Genomic DNA, 26,812 nt, shown 5'->3' with positions numbered 1-26,812 from the left:
TGATTTTCTTAATAAATATACTGCCAGTTTGGTCGAGAGATAAGGTGTCCATTAATTTGTTTTTATATTACTGGCGATTCTGATTTAACATCTACCAAACATTATTTAAAATTATTACATTATTTAAAACATATTATATTATTTTAATTTTTATAACATATTATTTCAAAAATTAATTAGTAAATTAACGCTTTAATCAGCTGATTTCTGTCAAAAAATATTAATAAAATTTGCTAATTAAATATTCTAGCTTACCTATTTATATTGTGTATGTTATTTGCTAATTAAATTTTAAAATAATAATATGGTAAAAATTATAAAATAGTAATATATTGTAAATAATATGTTATAATACCTTATTCTCGATTAATATTTTTTCTTTCTAAAGCTATATCTTTTCGAACGAATCTCCTTCGAGTTTTAATTAATTATTATTAAGTCATGTATATAGTATCGCGCGCGCGTTATTAGAGTGAAGTTGCCGATGTTTGTAGCCTCGGCCATTACCGAAACGCCGCGAGTATCAGGCAGTTGGAGCTGCGTCCCGCTGTGATTAATTAGTAAGCATAATCGTTAGAAACGATTTCTAATCCTTGTATTGTAATATTTATCAATCGCATATCAGAATTTCAACGTTAATATGTAGGCGTAATTGTTCGAACTGCATATTTCGCGAAAAATTGGATGCAAAATCTCTTGCCAACATAACCCAACTTAATCTCGCGCGCGCGAATGTGTTGCGATCCGTGGATATATCTATCGTTAATTCTAGCTTACATATTTATATTGTGTATGTTATAATGCGAAATAATAAGATTATTCTAATATATATATGTATTTTATTTGTTACAGATAGCATTGCGATACACAGTGGGATTCACGCGTCGTGTCGGGAGTGTCGTGTAAAGTTTCGGGCGATCGTAATTATTCGTGTTTTCGCGAATGTCGTGAGTGCTACGAAGTACCAAGAGAGGAGGAGGAGGCCCGGGGAGGCATCGAGCGACAGCGGGACAACTACGAGGTATGCAAAATAAAACATTTTTTCTAAATTGCATTGTTTATGAGATATTCGACACACACATATGTATACTGTGTATATACATAATTAGAATATTTTGTTTTCAGATCAACGTGTATGCTGTGTACTACAACTCCGCTGTGTACTCCGCTACGTATCGGTGAGTGAAAAATTGTTTGTTGTATAACCTTTCTATAGCAGTAATGGGGTGTATATATGTTGAAAATATTAAAATAGTAACATGTTTTAAAGAATATGTGTTATAATATCTTATACGCGATTAATAACATTAAAATAACGTTTTCATGATGTATTTTAATATTAATCAACTAATGATTTTTCTCATTTGTATCTTTGAAACATTGTGTATATTCTAAAAAGTATTAATAATTTATTAATTAAAATTATTTATTATCAATATTTTATTAATTATTAATAGTTTAAAGATTTGAAATATTTATACCCATATAAGTAACTGGTAAGTAATGTTACACAACACTGAGATGTAATATTTACTTGCCATATGTTTCTCTGAAGTACTGTAAAGTGCATAATATAAAAATTATTGCCAAATATAAATATTGCAGCACAATGTCAATCGCGCGGACTTAATTTAACAGTTATATATTTAACTGCAATACATATTTCGTGATGATAGGTCTCGAAAAGTATTTTTCGCTTAATAAATGTTCATATATAATAAATTTTATACATATATAATTCATATTATACATATTATATATATATATAATAAACTTTTTTTACATATAAAATATAATATAATAATATATGTTTGAATGATATGTCAAATTCAGTTAACAACTAATACTAAGCAATTCACAATTATATACTCGAGCGTGTTGTGCAACGCGCGAGTAATCTTCCATATTTCTTAAGATAATAGGATTAGGCCGTGATTACAACGGGACAGCGGCGTTCCGTGTTAATTGTGCTCGCGAGAGAGTACACGTAATGGGAGGTCTCCCGCCTGTGTCGCATAATAAATCTTGCTATGCAGTCGCGACGATGACGACGACGAGGACGCTTGCATCGTCGGAATTCTCGAAACGCGTTACGCAATAACCTTACGCGACTGTGTCTGCGAAGGCAAAACGCATGGTGGCCCCTTGAGCAAGCCGCGATAAATTTTCATACCACGTTGACCACTCCTTCCACGCGGAAACTCAGCCGAGTATTAATTTTCTAATACGGTTCCACGGCGTTTCGTGCGCGCATATATACAGGGCGTTGCTAAGATGCTCGGACAAATCTCGGGTGAAAATTCTTCTCGTCTGAAACAAAGAGAAGAGTCCGGATAAACGTGTATTCTCGACAATGAACAGTTTTTTTTCAATTATAATAACGCTATTATATATAATAGTTATTTGTAAAATTGATATAAAATATACATTTATGAAAGGCCCTTCCAATGTTTTTGACGGTCAGATCAGATTACAATTCGATACAAGCTGGAAAATATCTGATTCAATATATAAATATAATGGATATGTTTAAAAAATAGCGTATCATTTTATAGATTCTAGGATGGTGGTATACAATTTTGTACGAGAAAAACTAATTATTGGCAGATACGCATTGGGTATCTCTTAGCTTGTTAAATAGTGCAATAATAAGTTATTGTGATTATATCTCTGTATAAATATCTCATTATACAAAATTTGATTTATTATTATAGAATAAGAACAATTTCATTGATTGCAACTAAGCGCTTATTTGATATAAACATTTCTTCTCGCTTAACTAGTAAATTAAATTCTTTTGAAATTCGCTCGAGCCTTTCAGTAACGTCCTGTATTTATCGTATCAACACGGAAACAACTGACTGGAGCCGAGCGGCGTTAATTGCGCGCTGAGATCATACTCGGGAAGGTTAGATCCTGGTCCAGACTGTCGTCATTACTACTTTGTGTCATACCGTCGGTGTGTGGTGCTGTGTTGCGCAGCGTCGTGTCGTTAAGTTAATCGCTAATAAATACGAGGCGAAACTCGTTAGGGAACACGTCATACCTGCAACATTACACCTGTGCTAGGCGCATATCACTTTTATAATGCCGCCCATACCGCGCGCGGATAATTTTCTTTTAATGGATATATCGCTTATGTGCACGTTCGGCGACCAAACTATGCGTATCGAAGAAAACACGAGAAGGAGAAGCAGGCCTTTATACACCCGCCGATCCTGCAAGACAATTGACGGATTAAACGCGAGCTCCCTGTATTTTCACCTCTCTCGAAAGAAATCGCGAAGAAATAAATGTCTTAATTTCATCTTAAAATCGCGCGATTCTTACAAAGTCGATTCCAGCGTCCACTTATCGCATGCACGGTAACCACATTCCTTGCGCTGGAATTCTGCGGAGGTCAAATCGAACGAGGCGCGGAGTAGTAATGGTCTTAAATCATCTCTCCCCGTAAGATGCTCAAACCGCTTCGCGAAGTCTGTCTTTCTTTCTTGCATGCGTCTCTTTCTTTTTCAGCTGCCGTTTTGCCATTCTTTCTTCCTCTCTCGCGAAATCCTTTTGTACATCCTTTCTTTCACGGTAGCAGCCACGTAACAAATGGGTCTGAGCGCTTTCGAGCACGCATTACGTATTGGTCACGGTGAATTACGTACGGAAATACCGAGTTACGGTGTCACCGATCGTGAATGGTCGCGCATACCCTGGGGGCGAGTTTCTTCTTGGGAGGCGAGGAAGCTGCACCGTGATAAAACTACCTCTTCTTATCGGGGGTTCCGCCGCTCGCGCTGCTGATAGAGCCTATTCCGCTTTTACCTGGATCGTTCTTAACGCTTATTTAAGTGCGGCCCTATCATCGCGATGTTCGAGAAGCCGCGAGTAATAAACGATAAATTAATTGATACAATATCATAAAATGTGAGAAATTATTTATATTCAAATCTAATTTACTTTTATGCAAAATATTTTCGGAATTATTAAATTTAAAATTATAACTATTAATTTATAAAATAAAATATGATATTATAAGTTTTTATTTTTGACATTTATAATTAATTAATTTTTTCCTAAAAATATATTTAATTTCTTTAAGTGGCTTTAAGTTTCATTTCATTTTTTTGAAATACTTGAGCTCTTGTCAATCAAAACGGTTTCAAAGGCAAAAAGTCCAATGATGCAACATAAGTGTGCTTCAAAAAATTAAACATGATAGCGAATTGTTTTACGAGTCGTCGGAAGCTGGACGCACTTGTGCGAAGGATAAACCGGAATAAAAAGATTCTCGACAAGAGAGCTCGCGATTAATCATCCGCGCCAAACGTATCTTTATCGCTCGCGAGTGAAGCGATACATTATACGCGCATCATATCGTGCGAAAAGATAAGACGCAGGATTTACCGCGATTGCGACAACACATCTCGGGTGCAAAGCACCCGGGGAGGAAAGGTTACGATCGAAAGTAAGTGACAAGCCAAGTGGATCGAGTTAACAACAATGTGAACGGCCGCCAGACCTTCCCGTGTTTGCGTCTATCTCTCGGTGTCTCTCTCTTTCTCGGTTTCTCTTTTGCTCCTTCTCATTTTCTCTCTCCTCTCTTCAGCCGCTCGATGTCGCAGCACCGCCGGGCAAAGCGTGAAAACGCCGGATTAACCTTTGTAATTGTAGAATTATGTGGCGATTAATAACTCGACAAGGCGTGCGTGGGACTGCCGTGCTTTGTGGCTCAAACCGAGCGTGGAGATAATCATCGGTCGTGCCTGGAGCACGGATGATACGTGGTGTCTCGAACGGATGATACGGTTTATACATGGTGTCTTGAAGTCATATGTTAAAAGTCAAATTGAGAAATACCTGACAATATGTATTTCCAACTCTGATATATTTTAATTTGAAAAATATTCTCGCGTTAAAAAACAATTCGACACACAATTAAGCTTGCGAGAATAAATAAGAAAAATAGATCTCTCGCTTTTAATTAAATTCTGACAATGAGTATATTTAATTGACAAAGAGATTGAAGCAAAGTGTGATAAATAGGAATTTATATATTATAATAATAGTTTTTTAAAATAAATTTCTGTAAAGCCAGTCGAGGAAACAATCCGAGACACCGTGTACATACGTGGCCACGAACTGTACGTACACCTGACATGAGCACACGTGCGTACATGTGCACGCTCGTGTGCACATGCGAACGACGCGTTCGCTTACGCCGGGGACATGGAAGACTAAGATGAATCAATGTCTCCCGACATCGAAGCGAGCGTGTTCCAGGTCCCAGCTTCGAAATAAGACCATCACGGTACAGAAACGACGCGATTCGCAGGCAGGTAGCGACGGAATCGATATTCTCGCGCGAGAAATACTTGATGCGTCGCGACGATCTTTCGCGGATTTCTATCGTACAATAATCTCTGATGTTGTTAAGATATAATCGTACTATAATTCTCGATTTAATTCTTACGATTCGAAAATTGAGCTCGATATGTATTCGATTTGTTTGAACATCGCAAACGCGAACGTCGGGTTCGCGGGACATCGCTACATCAGGAAGCGTGAAAGACGCGAGAGGAAGAGCCCGGTGATATCCGTCGCGACACGACGACGTTGCGCTTCCGCGTAGATATCCCGGCTTTCTGCCACCGTGACAGGGGTACCGCATGCATGCAACTTCCGCCACGAGAGAGTTAGACGATCTCGAGTTAATCTCGCGAGGAATCCCGGACGGCAACGTGACGACGCTTAGGTATGCCCTTAGGTATCTAACGTCAGCGATAACTTCTCGAAACTCACACAATGAAAGTTAGATATACAAGTTCTGAATATAAATAAGGTCTTGTACAGAATCGGGAGCATTATGTGTGTCCGGTACGCTTACGCTGAATAGTCAAATTATTTTTTTCATATGTCAAAATTTATAATTATTCTCATATTTTTCTTTCACCATCTTAGTCTGCATTTTTTGCTGATGTTAATAATTTATATTTATACTAGAGAGATCTATTTTTTTTCATTTATAAATAAAAAGAGAAACTAAATGAATTTCTTTATAAATGCGGACGACATTAATTGCATATAAAAATTAGAAAGCGATGCAGAAGTCAAATCTGTTATCGCGAATGAGTCTCGAAGTGACATGGTAGACGCGAGAGCTAACCCTGTTTAAACCAGCAATCTACTTTTCCGAGAATCGTCCGTATAGCGCGAACGCGCGAGGGACTCGTTAATTCGCGCGCGTTAATTAATCGCCGCGGCTTCAGAAATTAATTGGCCCGAGTCCGGCGAGCTAGCTGGCTGGCCGCTCGCTTTCAGCGATTTACGGGGAATTATACGAGGAGGCTTCGCGATTTCGCCGGCTTTTCTAAGTCGCGGGTTCAGTCCTCCAGGTCCAGGACAAAGGGGCCTCTCTCGACTGAAACATCGACGACATCGGCCGAGGGCCGATCGATATCTACATAGGCGCGTTTACTCTCGCTCCGATTTCCCTACATCGTCCCTTGGATTCGCTATCAATCGTCGGGATTCCGCGGAATGTTCACCCACGCCGGGGGCCTCATTAGAGATGGTTCGACACGAATAAACGCGCGTAAGAACGGAATCCCCGCATCTTTTCTACCACCCTCTCCGCGAATCCGGGGGCCCTAGAGTTTCTATCCCATCTCTGGAGGCATATTTAGTTACTCGAGGCGGTAATCTCAAACGAACTGAGCGAATTTACGTTCGCAAGGAACTCTTTATTTCCTCTCTCCAGGATTCTGCGTAGCGGAGCGAATGCGCTATTTATTTTCTCTGCTCTCGAAATCGGTATATATACAGGATGCGGGTGACAGAACAGTAGGCGAACTTGCTATTGCGAGAACGAGCTCCGAGATCCGATCAGATTCCGAGTTCGCAAATGGCGATGGCGAACGACAAAAGGATGCGGCGAGGATGAGTTTTAAGGGATGTAGCGTCTCGAGCACGTTAACGAATCCGCGCACTTGGATCGTTATCCCATCTAAGGAAGCGAAACGCTCGCCTGCAGGTGCCATAAAGAGCCGGTGAAACCGTTGCGCGACAAATACCTATCGTTTGGTCGACACTGTCTACAGGATGTCTCAGATGAGCTTTATTTTAGCCAGACATTTATAATTTCTTTTTTTTTTTAATTGAAATTACGAGTTGCCGCTCGACAGTTTTTGAATAACAAACCATCTTTCTCCTCTCTGACGATTTATGACATATTTATATGCATATAATGCATTATGCAACATGACACTCGCGTTTGTTCTTCAAGTTATCTTTTGCATTTGTCGATAGCGATTAACAAATGTTATTCATGTAGTGTGCGAAAATATGATACGAAACGCGACAATTTTATTGTAATTTTCGCGATACACTAGATGCAAATAGTCGGTGCACAGCCGTGTATGTGAAAATCAATCTTAACAGGATGCACCCGAGCGCATCGTTCTCTCTTTCTCTTTTTCTTTCTCGGAAGATGCTTTCTCAGAGGATCATATATATATTGAAATAAGTGCTCATCGAACCAAGGAGAATGTTTGGTCAGGATAGAAAGAAACGTCCGTTTCTATGTCGCTCTCGAATATTCACCGAGCAAAAATAGTCTTCCACAAATAATTATACTGAGTATAATAATCGTAAATCTAATATAATATAATTATAGCAAGATAACGATGAGCAAGTATAATAAAAAATAAATTTTATTTGTCGCTATTATTAATATACGATAAGCTTGTATCGTGAATATTCCTATCTTATCTGTTTTATAACGATCTATGGTAGTCTTCATTTTTGCGCGGATCACTATATCTCATCGTCACAATTATTATTACATTACTCGTTTTACAATCTCATCCGTTTGTCATTTTATTTTACACGCGCGATACTCGAAACTGTTTGAGGTCTAATGCCTCCGCGTATATGCTAATGATCTCGTTAAAAGCGATTGGATTTACCGTCCGGGTGTCGTGTTGCGACGTGTCAGGAAGGCGGATTGCGTAAAAGGCATCACAATATGCGCGTCGCGCGAGAAAATCCATGGAATTGCGCGCTGCATAAATTCAATCGGTTGACAAAAATCGCGTGACATCTCCGCAAAATATCAATGGTCATGTCGGCTCTCCCACGGTACTTGTGTACGGGCAACGACACAACGAGGAGCGAGGAGTGAGAAAGTTTCTTTGCGCTACATCATTTACATCCTGTGTGTCACGTTATCTTCCTATCCCACCCGGAGTCGGAGTCGGAGCAGCGCGCTTCGTGTAAAAGCTGAAGTTTGCAAAGTGCACGCGGTCAGACACATCCCCGACAGGTCGTGGAAGTTCCCTCCCTCCCCTCTCCCTCTCTTGCATTGGAAATGTCATGACAGAAGAGCGAGTTCTGCGCGAAGGAGCGAATCGAGAGAGAAAAGGAAACGGCGGCGTTTCGTCCTAGAACGGAAAGAAGACGGAAGCTGGAAGTTTTATGCGCGTTACGTGAATTTTTCGGCGCACGTGCGGAATATTTCACGTCGCGCGCCTTTATATGTGCTCTCGCATTTTCGCGCGAGAGAGTTAGACGCGCGTTTCAATATTAAAATCATTGCCTGAAAGATTTCTCGCTCTCTCCCTCCCTCCTTTTTTTTTCTTCCTGTATATCGGTCTCATATAGAACTGACTCATGCACGCGAGAACGTTACACAATATATATATATAAATCGATCCTCGCGCGATGCAATTAAACACTCGTAATATGCAACAATTTATATTAATCTAGCGTTGCGCGCCGATCGCAATAAATCGAACGGAATTTCACGGTTCCGTGGAGTCGCTGCGCGATATATTGGCAAGTGGAAATACTTTCACGAGATCTCGCACGCGCGCATAAAGGACTTTTATTTTTTTCCCCTCCGCGTTTTAATTAATTAGACACTCGGTCGACTAATTTTTTTTCTCGTCGCGTTTTGCGCAACTTGCCCCGACGTAAATTTCACGGTTTCGCTTCGCCCATGCAGACTATAGATACCGTTAATCGCCGAGAAATTGTCGCGAAATTCGCGTCCATTAAACGTGCACGTGTTCGCGAAATAGAGCCGGTTTAATGAAGCGGCCATTATCAAGTAAGCTATATTTAATTCTTATCAATGTATCACATATAATAAATAATAGAGTCGCTAAATCAAGATTTCTCTTCCCGCGATCTTAAAAAAGTCTCATTAGTAGCTGTTCGTATACAGAAAAAGAGAGAGGGGAGAACTCAATTTCTCATTACTCTGGAAAAAATCTCGTGAGATTATAAAGAGAAGTACAAATAGCTATCATAAACTGCAAAGAAAGACTATAAGAGGATAAGACAAGAGTCCATTAATAAGTAAAAAAATCTGAGAGTGGAAAAAAAGAATCAGAATTGATTAGACTTAAATAAGCCATTAAATATCTCATTAGAAAATTCAACAAAGTTCAGCTTTGAACTATAATGGAGCGAAAGGATTTTAAGATTTCACAGTTTATCATCCAGCGCAAAGTATCCATTTAAATGTTTAATTTGACAAGAGTCATTATTATTATTTTTTTCAATATATATATTAGGATGAAAACTACACACATACATAATAGATTTATTTTTACCTACTCTAAATTATATAATGAGATTTTATAATGATAAGATGTTCGCATTGAAATGACGAATGTGGAACGAACTTAATTCATTCTTAGAGAGGATACTTCAGGATTCGTTGCACTTTTTCGAAGAGGGGACTAGGACGCGGAAAACGATGCAGCGGAATGTGCATTCTATGCGTGTCGCATTATGCGCTCGACTCGAGCAGAGAGAAAGAGAGAGATGTCTTCATCTCGCGTGTCACTGTGCGTAGCGAGAACACGCACGACGCAGAAATTAGAAGCCTTTATCTTCCTCTCCCTCTCTCTCTCTTCGTTTTACGCATGTCCACCTCGTGGCTCTTGTTAACATATTTTTGCCCCTCGCTCTCGCGAAGAGGAACGACTCGCTATATAACGCATTGCACGCGACGAGCACGCACGGTCACGTACGGTCACGCACGGTCTCTCACGCACTCTCACGCGGTCCGATACACATGCCATACATCAAGGTGCATCCCGCGCTTCGGCAAGAGGAGGAAGAAAAAGGTCCTCTTCTTCTCTTCCCCTCGCGAGAGAGACTAATTTCGTTTCAGCGAAACGAAAGATTTTCGCTCGCGCGACGACGAGGACGACGCCTAGGGCGCTGACGGTTCGATGACAAATCGCGCAATTTAGTGACACTAACGCGTAGCGAGTAATTCGAACGAAGGCGAGATGACCAAAAGATGAGACGGAGAGCCTCCGGGGAAGAAGAAGAACAGAGACACCACGCGCTTTCGAGAAATATTGCATCGGCCGGCCCGCGGCGATATATCACGCGCTCTCGAGATTAAAGTTTGCATGGTATTGCTTTTAACGTTATGTTCATAAATTGCTTCGATTTTTAACGAGCTATCCCGCGAGCTGGCCGGGGCCGACCGGAGCTATCGGCGCGCGCGAGATTCTTTACGGGGAATTAAAAAACGCGCCGGTAATTTAATTGCGCGAATATGCGAGCCTCGTTTTCTCTCTCCTTCTCTCTCTTTTTCCCTTCTCTCTTGTGGATACGTATCGCGAGTGAATTTTTCACGTCGCATATTTTCGGCGAAAAATTTCGCCGCCTTTCCTTTTCGCTCGATCTGTCAGCTGTCGCGCGTTTATTCTACACGAGATCGGTAAAGAACGCAAGTCGCAAGTAATAAGTAATAAGTTACTTTCTTCAATAAAAGATGACGGAGAAGATAAGTGGAAAAACAACTCCTCTGTTATTGCCTGACTTGTCTTACCTTCATCATTGTATGCAGCGTAAAAACTGTTTCAGAGGTGCTAATTGTTAGGTTGAATTTCAAATAAACAATTAAATTGAGTGGTAAAAAAATTGGATGCGTCAATATCTACTTGTCCATTACTTGCTCAGCTCGGCTCTATTAAGCATGTGTAAAGCGGCCTCAACAGATAAGAGAGAGCTACTTTTTTGTCATTAACGCTTTCGATTAATTTGTCAGAAAATTTCATCGATCAATATTATACTACATTCTATGCTGACAACTGCTGGAGAATAATAATCACGACTTCTTCAGTACTTTCTCGAGCGATAGGTATAAGGTCGTGATTTCAGACTAGAACAAGAGTAGAGCAAATAATATTAGATGTATAATATATATATAGAGAGAAAATTTACTTAATTACAGTTTAGTTATAATTACACTTAATTACAATGTCAACTACGTCAAATACATCGGTGAAACTGGCCATTAGGGCGTTCAATGTCCGAGATACACTGTAAATACATTTCTTTCTTCTCTTGCCGTGGGCTATATGCGGGTTCGCGAAGGTCACCGGACCGACTTTCTCCGCGTCTGACCATCGATAGTGCGCGAGATCGATAATAATCAAGCCTGGATGCTTAATTGTTCGTCGAACGCTCGTAACGCTCGGGCACTTAAGTATCCGGCAACTGTCAAAAGCGGGGCGCGTGAACTTCTTGAGGGAGAGCGAGACCGATAAAAAGCGTCTCGTCGATGTAACAGCATTTTTTTTTCGGTTGCGAAAGCCGTTCGCGCTTCATTACCGATAACAATGGACGAGAGAGCGATTAAAAATAAGGCAACGCGTGTGTCAGGGAGTTAATGGCTAATTGACGCCGCGTCATCGGTTAATCCATTGTCGACTTTTAATTGCGAACCGCGATGTGACGTAACGGAGACGTGGAAAAATTCAATCCGGTTATCGTTTGTTTTTTCTCACTCACGTGCGTGCGTGAACGCGCGTAATCTTAACGCGACGATTCCAATTTCGCGCGAGCACGAAACAAAATCAGAATCCGACAGCGATAAATATACACGTTCTCTGAGATACAGGCCTTTACTTATATTTTCTGCGGAGGTGAAAAAGAAGACTGTTATCTCGCTCTCTGGGATTTCAGCGCTTTGCGATTCACGATCGATTAAAAGTCGGTAGCGGTTAATTAATTCGTAAATCACTGGTCATCGAAGCAGTCCAGGTGAAATTCCAACGGAGCCCGGTTAACGCCTCGACCGTGCCACACCTGTGGAGGAGAAACGAAGCGTTTCCTCGTTCATACAGACGCACACGCTATGCCTACTTTATTCGTGTGTGTATATATATACACAGAGTATCCTTTATCTCGCGCGCGAACTCTAGCGCGGCACTATCCTTTTACGGAGTCGGCGGATATATCGCGGAGGAATAGCGCATAGAAGTAGGCGTATGTAGAAACGACGACGGTCTCTTACGACCACCGCGAATGCATCTTTACGAGCGATATACGATCGGGTGACTCTCTTGGATAATTTATATAACGTAATGCAATATAGCGCGTGCGCATTCCTTTCTGCGGTGCACAATAATCGCTTCGAATATAAAAACGCCGACTTCGTTGCATTCCCTCGAAGTTGTCATACACCCGACAACCGCTCGTTTACTTCTAATTAGAAACACGGACATGTCGGATTAAACTGTTTCTTGCATTTTATTTTTTATTTATTTTTTTCTAATCGAATGAATAGCTAGGAAGAGGAGAGGAAATTTTCTGCTAAGTGGATAACTGCTCCATGCTCTACATGCAAGCGCTATTTAAACACGCAATCTTTTTTTTTTTATAGTATAATATCATTAGATATATTCCGCGATTTAATGTTTTAAAACCAACATATTTCTTATATCGTTGTACTTATAAAAGTGTTGTGTAAATATATTTAACTTTATATACGTCGATTATTGCGAACATTTAGAAACAAATATACGTAACGCTTTCAGATTTACGTAATAAAGAAAAAACGTAATTTCTCAGTGATGAAAATTCTCAATTTCTATAATGGCAGTTGTAACAACTAACTATATCTATCCCTTTCTTTTTCTTAATCGAACGACGAAATAGTGTCTCGCAGACATATGCGGCAAAATTCCATCAGAGATCGAGGGAGACTCGCGTATTTCACTTTAGAGAGCTCTATTAATATGTATGATTGGCCACAATCATATAGGAGGATAGATTCCTGCGGGGCATTTGCGGAATACGTTGCAGGGGCAGATGTTGCCGGTCCGTGTCACCGCATAAATCGCAAAACGCCGCCAATTAGTCGAGAGCCCACCAATTACACGACGTGAAATTAGAAACCGCCAGTGCCATGTCGATGCTTGTATATATACTGCCGTTGATCTATCGCGGATCCTATTATGCTCCCGTCAAATACGTACGCGGTCGGTGAATGATATATATTTTTTTCCAAGCGGTATGTATGTGTGACTGGGACCCAACGAGCGCGTTAACCATTGTGAGAGTAGAAAACACACGTATATATATGTAATAATGATAACGGTATAAATTCTCTTTTATCTTTTATTTTGGATCGGGTATTGTTTTTGAGATAAAGGATATCAACAATGGAGATGAAATATCTCTGGCAAAGAGTATCGACATAAATCACAGTCTACTTTATTGCTTTCATTTTAATTGCAATTTTTAAAAATTCATAATAATATCGTATTATTGATATATAAAAAGCGAGAGAATTTTTAAGAAAAATTATTTAAAAAATTAATAATAGGGATATAAAATAATATGTTTTCATACGAACAGTTCTTTTGTTTGTCAGAGAAGATTGTGTGTTTAAAAAAGATATTTTGACATAAATCTATGTTGGAAAAAATTTCTGGAGAACTCTTTGGATCCAGGCAACAAAGATAATATGATTGTCGAGATTTATTCTGTTATTATTATCCGTCTTATGCCTTACGGGATGTGACGTGCGACTGTTACCTTCCCTCCTTAATTCCGATAACCGTCACCGCGAAATTCCGTCTTTAAGCGCCCACCCAGCTTGCGGTACCGACATTCCCCGGCACCCATTGACGCAATACTGAATAGAGAATAGAGTGACGCTATAGAGATCTCGCCGCGAGGTGAACCGTACGTTGCACGCGGAAGAAAACGGGTGACGTGTCAGTCGATATGATCGCGAATGGCAAGGATTGTGGGAGGAAATGGAGAAAGAGGAGTAGAACAAGGAAAAGTGCGAGTCGTACGAACCAAGTACGTGGCAGGAAAAGCGAGAACTGGACAAAGCTGAAATGAGAGGAGGGAAGGAGGGGGGAATAAAGAAGAAGAAAGGGGAAGAAAAAGAGACAAAGAGAGAACCTTGGCGAGATGTGGTGGCAGGCAGGTGAGCGGGCGTTTCACGTTGGCATACGCTAATGGCGATATCTTGCAGAGAAAGAGAGGAGAGAGAGAGAGAGAGAAAAAAAGGAAAGACGAGGAAGGACTCGCCCCGAAGAAAAGAGTCACCGGGTACGTTATACCGGCATCACCCTTCTTATTCTTAGCGCCAGGGGCTCGGGCGAGATATCCGGGCCGAGACGAGAGGATATATACGGAGAAGTGCAGGACGAGCACACCCACCTACGATGGGGCCGAGCAACGATATATTACTCGCGCGCCTCGTGACACCTCACCTGCCGGCTTTCTGCCTCTCTCTTCCGTTTCTCCTTCTGCCGGCTTGTCGACCTCCCCGTTTCTCTTTCTCTCTCTCTCTCACCGCGTTGTCTCGGTTCGCGTTTCCTCGTGGGTGGATCGTAGCTCGCGGCTACGTCCGCAACCGCGGAACAAAGTGCGTCCGCGAAGCTAACAGTTCACCACCGTATGGTGATCATGAAACGCCGCTTATCCCGATCGACTTTGGTTTCCGGAAATCATAATTGGATTATATGGCAATGAAATTAAAATTTAGTCTAGTGGTACATTAAACGTTAATTTAAAAGAATTTCTATACAGGATCCGTCTTACTTCTCTTGTCACCCTTAACAAGAACGTGCGCGTATGATCAATGACAGATAGTTGACATTTCGCCGACTGGGAACAGAAAAAAAAGCGTAACAAATGCAGGTGAAAAAGTAATAAGAATACTGTAATTCTTGCTATTAATAATTTTCGTAAAATTTTGGATGACGTATTCGCGAATTAGATCGACGCTTTTAGTTCTCATCGAGTATCGGAGAGAAACTCGATGGGTGTTCTTTACCTCCCGCAGTCACTAATATCCTTACCTTATTAGCGTTGCGCAATGCTTTACGTCGGGATACGAGCGAGCACCTACTTTCTTGGAGTGATAAAACGAATGAATTATTAATGACGTTAATGATCGCGCGCGACGTCTGTCGTTTGATAAGGCGAGCGTGGGTCTCGGTGAGAGTCGCGGGACCTTCGTTTCTCTCCACGGTGACGAAGTATTTTTATGAGGGTACCTGTGAAAGGGAAATTGAATATACTATAAAATCCTCGTACAATAGCTTCTTGACAATAATAAGGATGAGCTAATAGAAGCCAAACACGAGATAAAGGCGCGAGTAAAAAATAATTTTACGCACTATTTATTAGTTTAAATTAAACATTCTTACAGAAACTGCTGCTAATTTCAAAAATTGCTATGACCGAAATCAGCAATTAAAAAAATAGTAGAGATATACAATTTTTTCCGTGAGAGACAATCTGAAAGAGATATTGTGACATACTTGCACGCTCTATTAAAGTTATGACAAGTACACACTTTTATATGTCAAACCTCGCGACTTGTCAAGCGGAATATTTTATTACGTAAAAAGATGCAGTTTTCCTCTTTCTTCTCCTACCGACGCAATTTTATCGTCCACGAACGCAACCCTCTCGCCTCGCCTCTCGCCGTCATCTCCATCGCATTCCGCAAAGTCGAAACCCCGCGGCTGCGAAGGAAGAGGCGGGGTATGAGAAGCTGGCGACATTTAACTCGGCAATCGGTAGAACACCTGTGACATTTCATTAAGTGCCGCTCGGGCGCGCACGACAAGGGAGAAAGCAACGGGAGAATGATAAAAAAACGCAGAAGGATGTCGCGCGAGAGAGCAATGCGCGCTCGGCGAGAGATGCTGGAAGCGGAAGAAAAAGTTCCGGCCTCGAGAGAGAAAGAGAAGGGAGAGAGAGAGAAAAGCACGCCGGCGCTCACACGGCGCAAAGTGGATTCATTATGCGATGGTCCGCGGAATTTCGCATTTGCATCGCGGTAGCAGTCGCGGCTGTATACGAGGAGGACGCGGACATTAGTCCGCGTCCTCGGGTGCCGCCGTGCGCATTTAACATCGGTAACGGTTCGCGAATCGCCGTGAATCCGCTGCTGACCGCGAGGAGACCAGGTACTCGACGAGTTTCCGGCGAATACGAAGCTCCGACCGACGTTTATTCCGTGATGCAAGCTGCGATGAGCAATCGTCGATAATTAAAAAAAGGGCTGTTTTCTCTTGCGAGCATAAGTTATTTAATTTTTTATTTATAAGCAATTAAAAGTAAAAAAAATATTAAACATTCAAATAGCGACGTTTTATTCTTATTGAGAGAGATGAATCATCTGTACCATAAAATTCAACTTTGTTGTCGGAAACTTCGAAAACTGCATGATTGAAAATATATGTTATATAAATATAATAAATAAATTAGATCGCCGAAGCGATTCGCGTTTCCGAAATGTTGATTAAATCTGTGGGCAAATTTGATTCGGTTTAATGCAATTAAAATTTTTCCAACGAATTACGTTTACGTATTAAATGTAACATATATTTGTATTCAATTTTGTGAGCGCCGCGGGTATGTTTAATACATCGGGCGCTTCGTGAATTTTAAATCGCGTCGCTGCATATTTTAAGTCAGATTTGGTTAACCGTAATTGACTTTCTGCGCGCGGTATTAGTTTCAGCAATAATTTCGTGCTATTAATTTAATGGCATGTTCAACAATGGCCGATTTCACACGGCTCGAGCGTAAACATCCACCTTCGTCCGGCCGTGCATATAACGAGTTTATGTATGCATACTCCCGACACATATATACACGTAAATCACGTAAAAGTATCGGATCTCCGCGGATTACGCGTTAATTTAATCGATCCCCTCCTCCCAGCATAAACTCGCATTAACACTTAAATATCGCGATCTCAATCAATCAGCGGCTCTGTATATTATCAATTACGCTAACTAAACTATACGCCGTAACACGTTAATGATGCAAGAAATCGATACCGTGTGCAAAACGATTATATCGTATTATTTCCAAAAACGTTTATACTTAAATCCCCCTCTGTTCCTGTATTTAGTACAGTTTAAGCTCGTCGATAACAAGCGCGGCTGACTCATCCGTGCGGTGATGCACCGTTGTTGGATTCAATGTAAAATGTATTATTGTGCATCATCCGTGCATAATCCGCGAATTCTTAAAGTCGCGGAAATGGAAAGCGAAAAGTAATAAAGATATCTGAAGAAAACGTGAAACGAGTAAACAGTAAGATATACGTTAACAATTAACTGCACGATAAGTTTAATTATAGTATCCTTAGGAACGTATCGTTAGATACGGATCCTGGATCCTTCACATATGCAGGATAATTCTTAATTTCTTACAATAAAAAAAATATGATTTTGTCTCGAAAAAGAAATAGAAAATATACGATAAAGAAAGATTAAGTTTTTACTCATTTCTTATTATTAATAAATTTATTATTATAAAGCTTAATTCTGCGTGACTTTCATAGAATATTATCATAATCGAAATTTAATTTATATAATAATTTTTAATTAATTAAATTATATATAATTCAGTTTATTAGTAACATGTATCAAATGAAATAATTATTTATTTCACATGTATCTCCATTGTAGCGGCAAACAGGGAAATTTTTCGTACTACTTTTTGCCCGCGTGTGCCCTGACGGTTTACAATTTTATCTCTTTTGAGCTTTCCTCCGTTTTTTTTTTTCAAAGTTTCCCAGACTTGTGCGGCAAAACTCTGGTATTGCACGCAATTAAGAATCAACCTGGTGTAAAGCGGTTGTGAACTCGAATGGCCGAATTGTAATTGCCATTATTAAGTTTCCGGGAACCTCGCGGTGCTGCGCTTTATCGAGGGGCAACCTTCGCGGTTTGCGCGCTGTCATTGGCCGAGACGTTGGCCGGGGCCCCTCCTCGGCGAGGTGCCGGTAATTAAAGATATTATCAACGGTGCGTGTCGCCCCGATGCACGTGAGAGACGACTCATGCACACACGTGTGTGCGCACGTACCATGCCACGTACGTGGTACGTATAATACAGAACGACGACGACGAAGACGACGACGACGATGATGACGGTAGAAACCATAACGAGTGCATCGCCGGCTTCGTCTTACTGATGCGAAATCCGCTGAAACGATTCTCTCTCTCTCTAACCGTATATTCTCGAAACAAGTTAACCGTGTAACAAGAAACTTTCGTAATCATTGAATTATTTTAGAAGTCGTACATTTTTTATCTAGTTTGTGTGCGCGTATGCGAGATTAAGAATTTATAGTAAGGATGTAAGAAAGTTCAGACACATAACGCGTTGTCAATTTTTAAAAAACTTCCGGAAAAAATTCAAATGTTGCACGGAATATAATGTATATTGTCCTATTGATTTGATATCAAAGTCAGAAATGTTTAAAAGCTAATGAGTGAAATATTAATTAAAGAAACTTTTGGAAAATTATTATTTATTATATAATATATATCATATATATATTATACTTATAATTGGACATACTCCAGAGAGAGAAATGAAAAAGCCTTAGAAGAATGACAAATCAAAATAAGTAGAATGTTCAACTATAATCAGACCATCGGAAGTAGAAGAGAAGGCTTTTTTACGGACAATCTCGCGTATACGTGCAGCTTGCCAGTCGCGCTCGGATATACAATGTACGAATATAATAGATTATTTGACATGCACATCTATACGGGTTGTAGATGTACATATATACGCTGGCGAGTGAAAAGCATACCGGCGCAGGATATTGAGCCATCATTGCAGATCCGGGAATTGTGCGGGGCGGTCCATAAAACGCGCGGCTTTGCGTTAGGCTTCCACCGGAGTAATTTACAACGCTGGACACCGCTGCCGGTTTATTACCAAGTTGTTTATTTTACTGTTGTGCGCTTATGTGTGTGAGTCACGCGCGATCTCTCCTTCTCTCTCTCGTTCTCTTTTTTGTGTGTCTCCCTTCGACGTCTCCGGCCACGACCGATGCACGTCTTCTTCTTCATCTTCCTCTTTTGTCCTTTTCTCCTTCTTCCCGCTATGCACCTACCGGAACATACCGGACGACGTTCCTTTTGCCTGTGTGCTCTCAATGACCCGCAACAGCTACTCTTTTCCCCTCGTGTGTCCTCTTTCTCCTCCATCCGTCCGCTCCTCTCTCGCTCTAATCGAATATTGGATGCTTTCTCATCTTTGCTTCGTGCAGCTCTACTTGTATATATCTACGCGGCTACGTACTACTATGCATATAGTTGCAAATTGCGTTCTAGCGACCGCCGGGAATACGGTGAGACGAGACCAGCGGCATTATCTCCGAACATTGTTTAGGTGGGTATCTCCAGCTATTCACGCCTGAATTGCTGGAGATACCCGAGAAGAAAATGAAGCATGTCGAGATGCTGCGTAGCGGAAATCGATAAAAGTGCGGAAAGGCTATAACCGTCGAACGTAATAATCGGATTTGATGAAATTCACGTTTCGCATGATTGTCGAATCATTAGATCTGTCATCACGATTATCGAGTCTCGGATCGCAATGATGCTTGGATCAAAGGCAATTCTCTAAAGCGTACTTGCACCTGTCATTTCGCGAAGTCATTAATGAAAGAACTACTTACAACTGTATCTAGGTACAGTCTCACAATCTCAGATAATTTAGAAACAACAATTTTTTTCCGATCTTTAAATCCCTTGAAATTACTTCGGAACATTATTTATGGGCTATCTCAGAAAGGATTTATTATACGCGGTGGGTAAAACTGAATGAAACGGTCGAATAAAATCTTGTAATATTGTCAGGGAAGTGTCGTCTTACATAACACGTGAAAAGATGTTACGCGAGAGAACTACCTGCTTCTATGAACGGTGCAGTCACGAGTTCAGAAACGGCGGGAACGAAGAGATTAGATTATCTCCGGGCATTAATCTCCCTAAGATTATCTCGACGCATTGTTACCGGCTGTCCGCGATGAAACTCTTCGAAACGAAGATGAAACATCGAAACATTTCATCCCAGAGAGAGAGAGAGAGAGAGAGAGAGAGAGAGAGAGAGAGAGAGAGAGAGAGAGAGAGAGAGAGAGAGAGAGAGAGAGAGAGTCGACGAAATGTCAAAAAAGTTAATTATTAAAATTAAATAGCCGGAAATAAAATCTCATTAAAAAAATAAGCATATTTTTAAAATTACAACCTCGCTATCGTGTCACAAAATCCGTCGAATGATTCTCGTGCATGCTGATGTCTGCGGATCGAGCTCCCGAAGGACGGACGTGCATGCACTTGCTGTTCGCGATAGAGAGGGAGAACTACCTGCCGGTGCAGTCACGAGCCTCTCCAGGAGCCGGCCAGGAAAGGGGGAAAACGAGGCAAAGATCGACCGGCCGTTCCTGTCTCGGGCCGAGAGAGCCGCGAGAGAGTATACCGGTCGCGACGGAGAGCGACTTACTATCACCGCTTAGCTTAGGCGCGGTGGGTGTCGGTGCCGGGGCGTGTGAACGCTGTGACATATGCGGCGTGTCGCTTTCTTTAATTGCCTCTGGCCGCGAGCTCGTACACGTACCTGCATATATCCAGTCGCCTCGATTTACCTCGACTCGCGCGTTCGTCCGTACTTTATACAGCGAGCGTGTCCACCTCGAGATGCTTTGGTCTGATGGATGTAGGCTTCCCCACCAACCTGACGTAAAAGGACACGACTATTTCCATATCTCAGACGAGAGAGAACAGAGAGAGAGAAAGAGAGAATTATATAATTAATATATACAACTATAGGAAAAGAGAGAGAGAATTTTTTCTGAAAATATATGTAAAAGTAAATGAGTCGGATACCATAAATGCCTAATTTATAATTTTTATTTGAGGAAGAAAAATGTAAATTTGACAAATGCAACGATTATTCGAATAAAAGAAAATTAAATATGTTGCTGTCTCGATATTTTATATATAGACAGTTATTTAAAAAATACATTATTGATGAATATTTATCACTATTGAGCTAAATTACTAAACATTTGGAAAACTTATTTTTAAAGAAAAACCAGTTTTTCTCTCGACAATCTTATCATCACTAGATGATTTTTCTGATGATGACGCGGGTTTTTCTGATATCTTTATCGCGAGAAGAGCCAGTGTAGATAAAAGAATGATGGTTATCCCGAGATCTTACATAATGCAAAGTTATTGACGTATGGCGTAAATCCGTCGTCCATTCCGAAGAAAATTCTCTCCCTCGATCTTTCTCTTTCAATATTCAGTCGCGGATTATTAATACGATAAATTCAATGCTTAGCTAGATGGGCGTGCAAAGTGAACAAGTAGAAGAAAACGAGTAGTAAGAGATAGAGAAAAATAATTACGCGTCAGCAGAGTTGAAATTTCTTATTTTCATGATTGTCAATTTTCTCAATTAATTAACGTGCGTCCGATTGGCACTCGATACATTCGATATATCTATCGCGAATGACTTTATATATCTATATTATTCAATCAACTATTTAAGATTGATTTATTACACAAGATCGACGGTAATAATTATACTTTCAAGATTCTTTCCTTTCATTTCTTTTCAAAATTTCTTATTTTATAATATGTTATTTCTAAATAATCTAGACGGTAGTGTAAAGATGATTATGAATATAAATTATGTCTTACGAAGTAATACAGATGTTAATTATCGAGATCTTTCTTCTTATAATTCTCTTTATTTCAGAGTCGCTTGCTAGCATAGTGTTATATTTAATAAAAAGAAATAGCTCGTATATTACTTCTTTAATGCTCATAATAATATTTTTTTTATATATTTCATATGCTCTTATTCCACAGTTCTCATATTTTTTTATGAAATCTGCACCTTTAGGGATAGCGACGTTTCCTTTTAATGATAACACATATATTAGCTTTTGCAGAAAATATACAATTTTCGAAATATTAAATATTTTCAGAGACTTATCGTTTCTCTTTCCTTTGATTTTCTTAATAGTAGGTACCATTATAACATTTTAAAAATAAAAACCTATTTAACAAATCAACAAATAAAATTATGTAAATTAAATAAATTAATAAAAAATATAGACGCGAAAATATATTTATATTATATAAAAATATTTTTGCGAGACACATGAAGCAATCAATTACCCGTTTGTCACCTGCCTTACTTCTCAAAGCACTTGTTTCCGCTAAACGGGAAAAAGAATCTCACATTTTCGCACCGGCGATCCGAGTGGCAGCTTACGAACTGCGCGGGGCGACCGTAAATGGCGGTCGGGCGCGAATTTACGGTCGGTCGGAGTACATTTTTCTTTCCGAAGTGTATCGGCCGCGTCAGCGAAAATAATCAAGGAGTTCGTTAAACGTATGGGATGCTGCGGCGCGGCCGTGAGTGAATTACACCTCCACCTGGGGGCCCGAAACTCGAGAAGCGGGATATCGACACGCCGAAAAGCCGAAGGGGGCTCGCTCGAAGAGGGGTACCACCACGCATACCCACCCCGCTCGCACACTTGTCAAGGCGAGAAGGCTCAATTCCTCGGGCCGGTAATAGCCGGCGCATATTATGTCAACCGTCGCCCGGACAACCGTTTATTACGGGGTTGCGCACATGCGATAAAAAACGCATTTTGCATAATGCAAGATAATCAAGCGGGACGGGTTTGGGACAGGTGTGCTGCCCCATCTCGTAGCGTTGCGAGAGAGCATCAGAGGCCAGGCTCTCATCTCTACCATCATCCTTCCACGCGAAGAGTCGACGTGTAAATTAATAATCTATTAGGGCAGTTCTTCCCTTCCTCTTCCCTTCTCACCTCGCTTCTTTTATTCGTCTCTTTCTCTTCGCGTCCTCCTTTTCCTGACGACTCGTTCCGTCCTTCGTGTCCATCGCCTGCTCTTCTTCCTTATCTCGCCCATCCGTGTTTTTCTTCCTGTCTTTCTTTCTCTGTCTTCTTTCTCTCTCTCTTCAACGAACCGTTCTTCATGGTGCTTCCGCACATGGCGAACGATGCCTCTGGCGACGTATTAACCGGCACGAACTTGACAGGTTATCGTGCGCATACCTCTGCGGTATCCCTCATCTATATAGTACAATATTATATCAAGGTTGAAACAATGAAAAAGTTCGCCGAGCTTCCTTCCGCGAACGCGATGGATTGCGGTTGTGAGACGATCAGCTGAGAATCCTGCGAGAGCATCGACGCATCATTTCGATGTATCGAAACTTGCCCAGGACTGGAAAGCGTAGAAGTACGAATATATGATAATGACGATTATGACTAACCAAAGAATGTAATCAACCATACATATATTAGTCATATCGCATTACGCAAAAGCATATCTACTTATGTGCGACATTATCCGTGCGGCAACACTCGCCTATTAAAGGGGAATGCAACCAACCGGTATTAGAGTCACTGCTAAGCTGAAATATAGCTTATTGCGTCAACCATCCCTGCTTCAATTTACGACTTATGTGTAGTAATACTTCACGAAAGTTTTATTTCAATTAATGTCAATTGTAAGTGAAATATCAAGCTGTGCAGAACAAAAATAAAAAGGGAAATAATTAGTAATTATCTTCTCTGATATTTCCAGATTCTTCGTTTTTAAATTTCTATTGCAACTAGAAATATCGAAGTAAAAAATAAAAATATGAAAATTAATATATTAATATTATATTTAAAAAAATGTATAGAGATATATATCTTTCTTGTCTATTTTCAAATATTTGTCACTCGTGGACGTAAATTAAAGCAGTGTTATAATAGCGTGGGAGGGCGAATATCGATAACGTTAAATCTCTTCGGAACGGATTGCCGTGGAGACTAGCGCTTCGCATAGAGGTGTACGTACCTTCTAAATCCCTCATTCGCTTCGGTTAAGCATCATGACTCGCCCGCTGAAAAAGTATGACGCGGGCGGCACGCGAGAGAAATCGTGTAGGATCGTTTCACGGTGCCCTTGAATACAACGCCGCGAGGTTATTCGATTTAACCCCCGACGCTTGAATGCAGATCCCTCGCGAGTGGCACACCGGACATCGACCGACAATACCACTTACATGGTGCTCGCGATTTCAAGAGATAACCATCGTTATGCTAATTTTATTCGCAAAGAAAAAGTCTATTCTAAATTTACCAGATGAATTTTATATACGAGATAGATAATTTAGATAAATAATTGTGCGTGAAAAAAATATTAAAATTAAAATTATAATTAATTATAATTATACAGATATAATTTTAATTTAAATAGGCTTTCGCGAATCGCGATATTCTGTCTGAACTTTAATTTCTTCAATTAAGGATCTGTGTTTAAGAAACACACGAAGATATATATACCGATGTCCGCGTCGTCATAAAGCATAAAAATCCTTGAGGGCAAACGATTAAAATGCATACTTCGTGCTCGCCATCGTATCGCGATCTACATCATTACACAGCGCTTATCGCGCGTCATCGCCGTAAACACGATTATTCAAAAAAGCTTAAGTGAATATGCGGACGCGTATAATTATCGACTGTTAGCGATCGACTTTCGGAATTTATCGCGGGTACGAGATCGTATCACACGGAGAGTCTACATATCTCGCGTGGTTGAAACGATCCTCTCGAACACGAAACGAGCGATTTGATCTATCGGAGCTGGGATTTTAATTGACGAGCGACGTTCGCGGCTCCTAATGAACGTCCAGTGAAATGTCACCAACGCCGGTGAAAGCGTGTCGATCTCGAACTGTCATTGCGACATTTCGTTTATGTGTCATCGAGAAATACGTTCCGGCATGTTAAAAGCATATTTTATGATATCTAAATGCTTAATAAGCCTCAAATAATTTATTTTAGAAAAATATGTAAATTTTCTAGTAAAATATAATATGCAATATAAAAAAAATAAAGATTATAATTGAGTGCAGTTATAGATATATTTCGAAGAAAGTAAGAATTTTGTCTGGACAATATATTTGATATTATGTTTTCAGACAGATAATATATCGTTCGCGAATATAATATTTTTACACAATTTATGTTATTAAGTTATACAATAGTACAAATTTTTCATTTATCAAAAATAAACTGTTTAACTCTTGCAGACGACACGCTCGAATCTAGCTGTCAAATAAATTTGTTTTTGTATCTTGTATTAACGCTTTAATCAGCTGATTTCTGTAAAAAAATATTAATAAAACGAAAAGTTGCTAATTAAATTTTAAAATAACAATATGTTATAAAAATTAAAATAGTAATATGTATATATTATTTAAAACATATTATTTAAAAAATTAATTAGTAAATTAACGCTTTAATCAGCTGATTTCTGTCAAAAAATATTAATAAAATTTGCTAATTAAATATTCTAGCTTACCTATTTATATTTATATTTATATTGTGTATGTTATTTGCTAATTAAATTTTAAAATAATAATATGGTAAAAGTCATAAAATAGTAATATATGTTGTAAATAATATGTTATAATACCTTATTCTCGATTAATATTTTTTCTTTCTAAAGCTATATCTTTTCGAACGAATCTCCTTCGAGTTTTAATTAATTATTATTAAGTCATGTATATAGTATCGCGCGCGCGTTATTAGAGTGAAGTTGCCGATGTTTGTAAAATAGCGGCCATTACCGAAACGCCGCGAGTATCAGGCAGTAGGAGCTGCGTCCCGCTGTGATTAATTAGTAAGCATAATCGTTAGAAACGATTTCTAACCTTTGTATTGTAATATTTATCAATCGCATATCATAATTTCAACGTTAATATGTAGGCGTAATTGTTCGAAACGCATATTTCGCGAAAAATTGGATGCAAAATCTCTTGCCAACATAACCCAACTTAATCTCGCGCGCGCGAATGTGTTGCGATCCATGGACATATTATCGTTAATTCTAGCTTACGTATTTATATGTGTATGTTATAATGCGAAATAATAAGATTATTCTAATATATGTATGTATTTTATTTGTTACAGGTAGCATTGCGATACACAGTGCGATTCACGCGTCGTGTCGGGAGTGTCGTGTAAAGTTTCGCGCGTCGGGAGTGCCGTGTAAAGTGTCGGGCGATCGTAATTAATTCGTGTTTTCGCGAGTGTCGTGAGTGCTACGAAGGACCAAGAGAGGAGGAGGAGGCCCGGGGAGGCATCGGGCGACAGCGGGACAACTACGAGGTATGCAAAATAAAACATTTTTTCTAAATTGCATTGTTTATGAAATATTCGACACACACAACATAATTTGAATATTTTGTTTTCAGATCAACGTGTGCTGTCTACGTGTCTACTACAACTCCGCTACGCATCGGTGAGTGAGAAATTATTTATTTTATAACCTTTTTATAGCAATAATGGGGTATATAATATGTGTAAAATATAAAAGAAAGAGATTCCTTTTTATTTAATTTATTTCTTAATTTTTATCATTCCTTTCTTCATTGTCACGAACAATATCGGCGAGATGCTCTGTCGATATCGACACTCGCTCGAACTTGAGCCTCGTCTCGCATATCCCAGAGTCAGTATGTACCTATCTACGTAGCTTTACGACTTTGCACCGGGAAGATCGATGCCGCGGCGGCAATTAGCCGATAGGCCGCGGAGCGTCCGACGGAAAGGCGGCGGATGATCAATGATAATGACCGAGCCGAACGTGATCGACATGCGGGATGTATGGAGCCA

The 26,812-nt window shown here is 40.0% G+C and overlaps 1 protein-coding gene across 1 annotated transcript; it reads left to right on the top strand.

Annotated features, from left to right (window-relative positions):
• The first annotated feature begins 800 nt into the window (after positions 1–800).
• On the top strand, positions 801–26,439 carry LOC145944328 (uncharacterized). The gene is made up of 4 exons (XM_083052592.1): positions 801–1,021; positions 1,126–1,178; positions 26,108–26,305; positions 26,392–26,439. The coding sequence occupies exons 1-3, from the start codon at positions 801–803 to the stop codon at positions 26,209–26,211; spliced, it is 378 nt and encodes a 125-aa protein (XP_082908718.1). The 3' UTR covers positions 26,212–26,305; positions 26,392–26,439.
• Positions 26,440–26,812: the final 373 nt, after the last annotated feature.

The sequence above is a fragment of the Prenolepis imparis genome, unplaced genomic scaffold, assembly GCF_030444845.1.
Source record: "Prenolepis imparis isolate NDT839.2.m4 unplaced genomic scaffold, iyPreImpa1.0 SCAF_13, whole genome shotgun sequence".
NCBI classification, from domain to species: Eukaryota; Metazoa; Arthropoda; class Insecta; order Hymenoptera; family Formicidae; genus Prenolepis; species Prenolepis imparis.
This window is presented reverse-complemented; position numbering and strand designations above follow the sequence as displayed.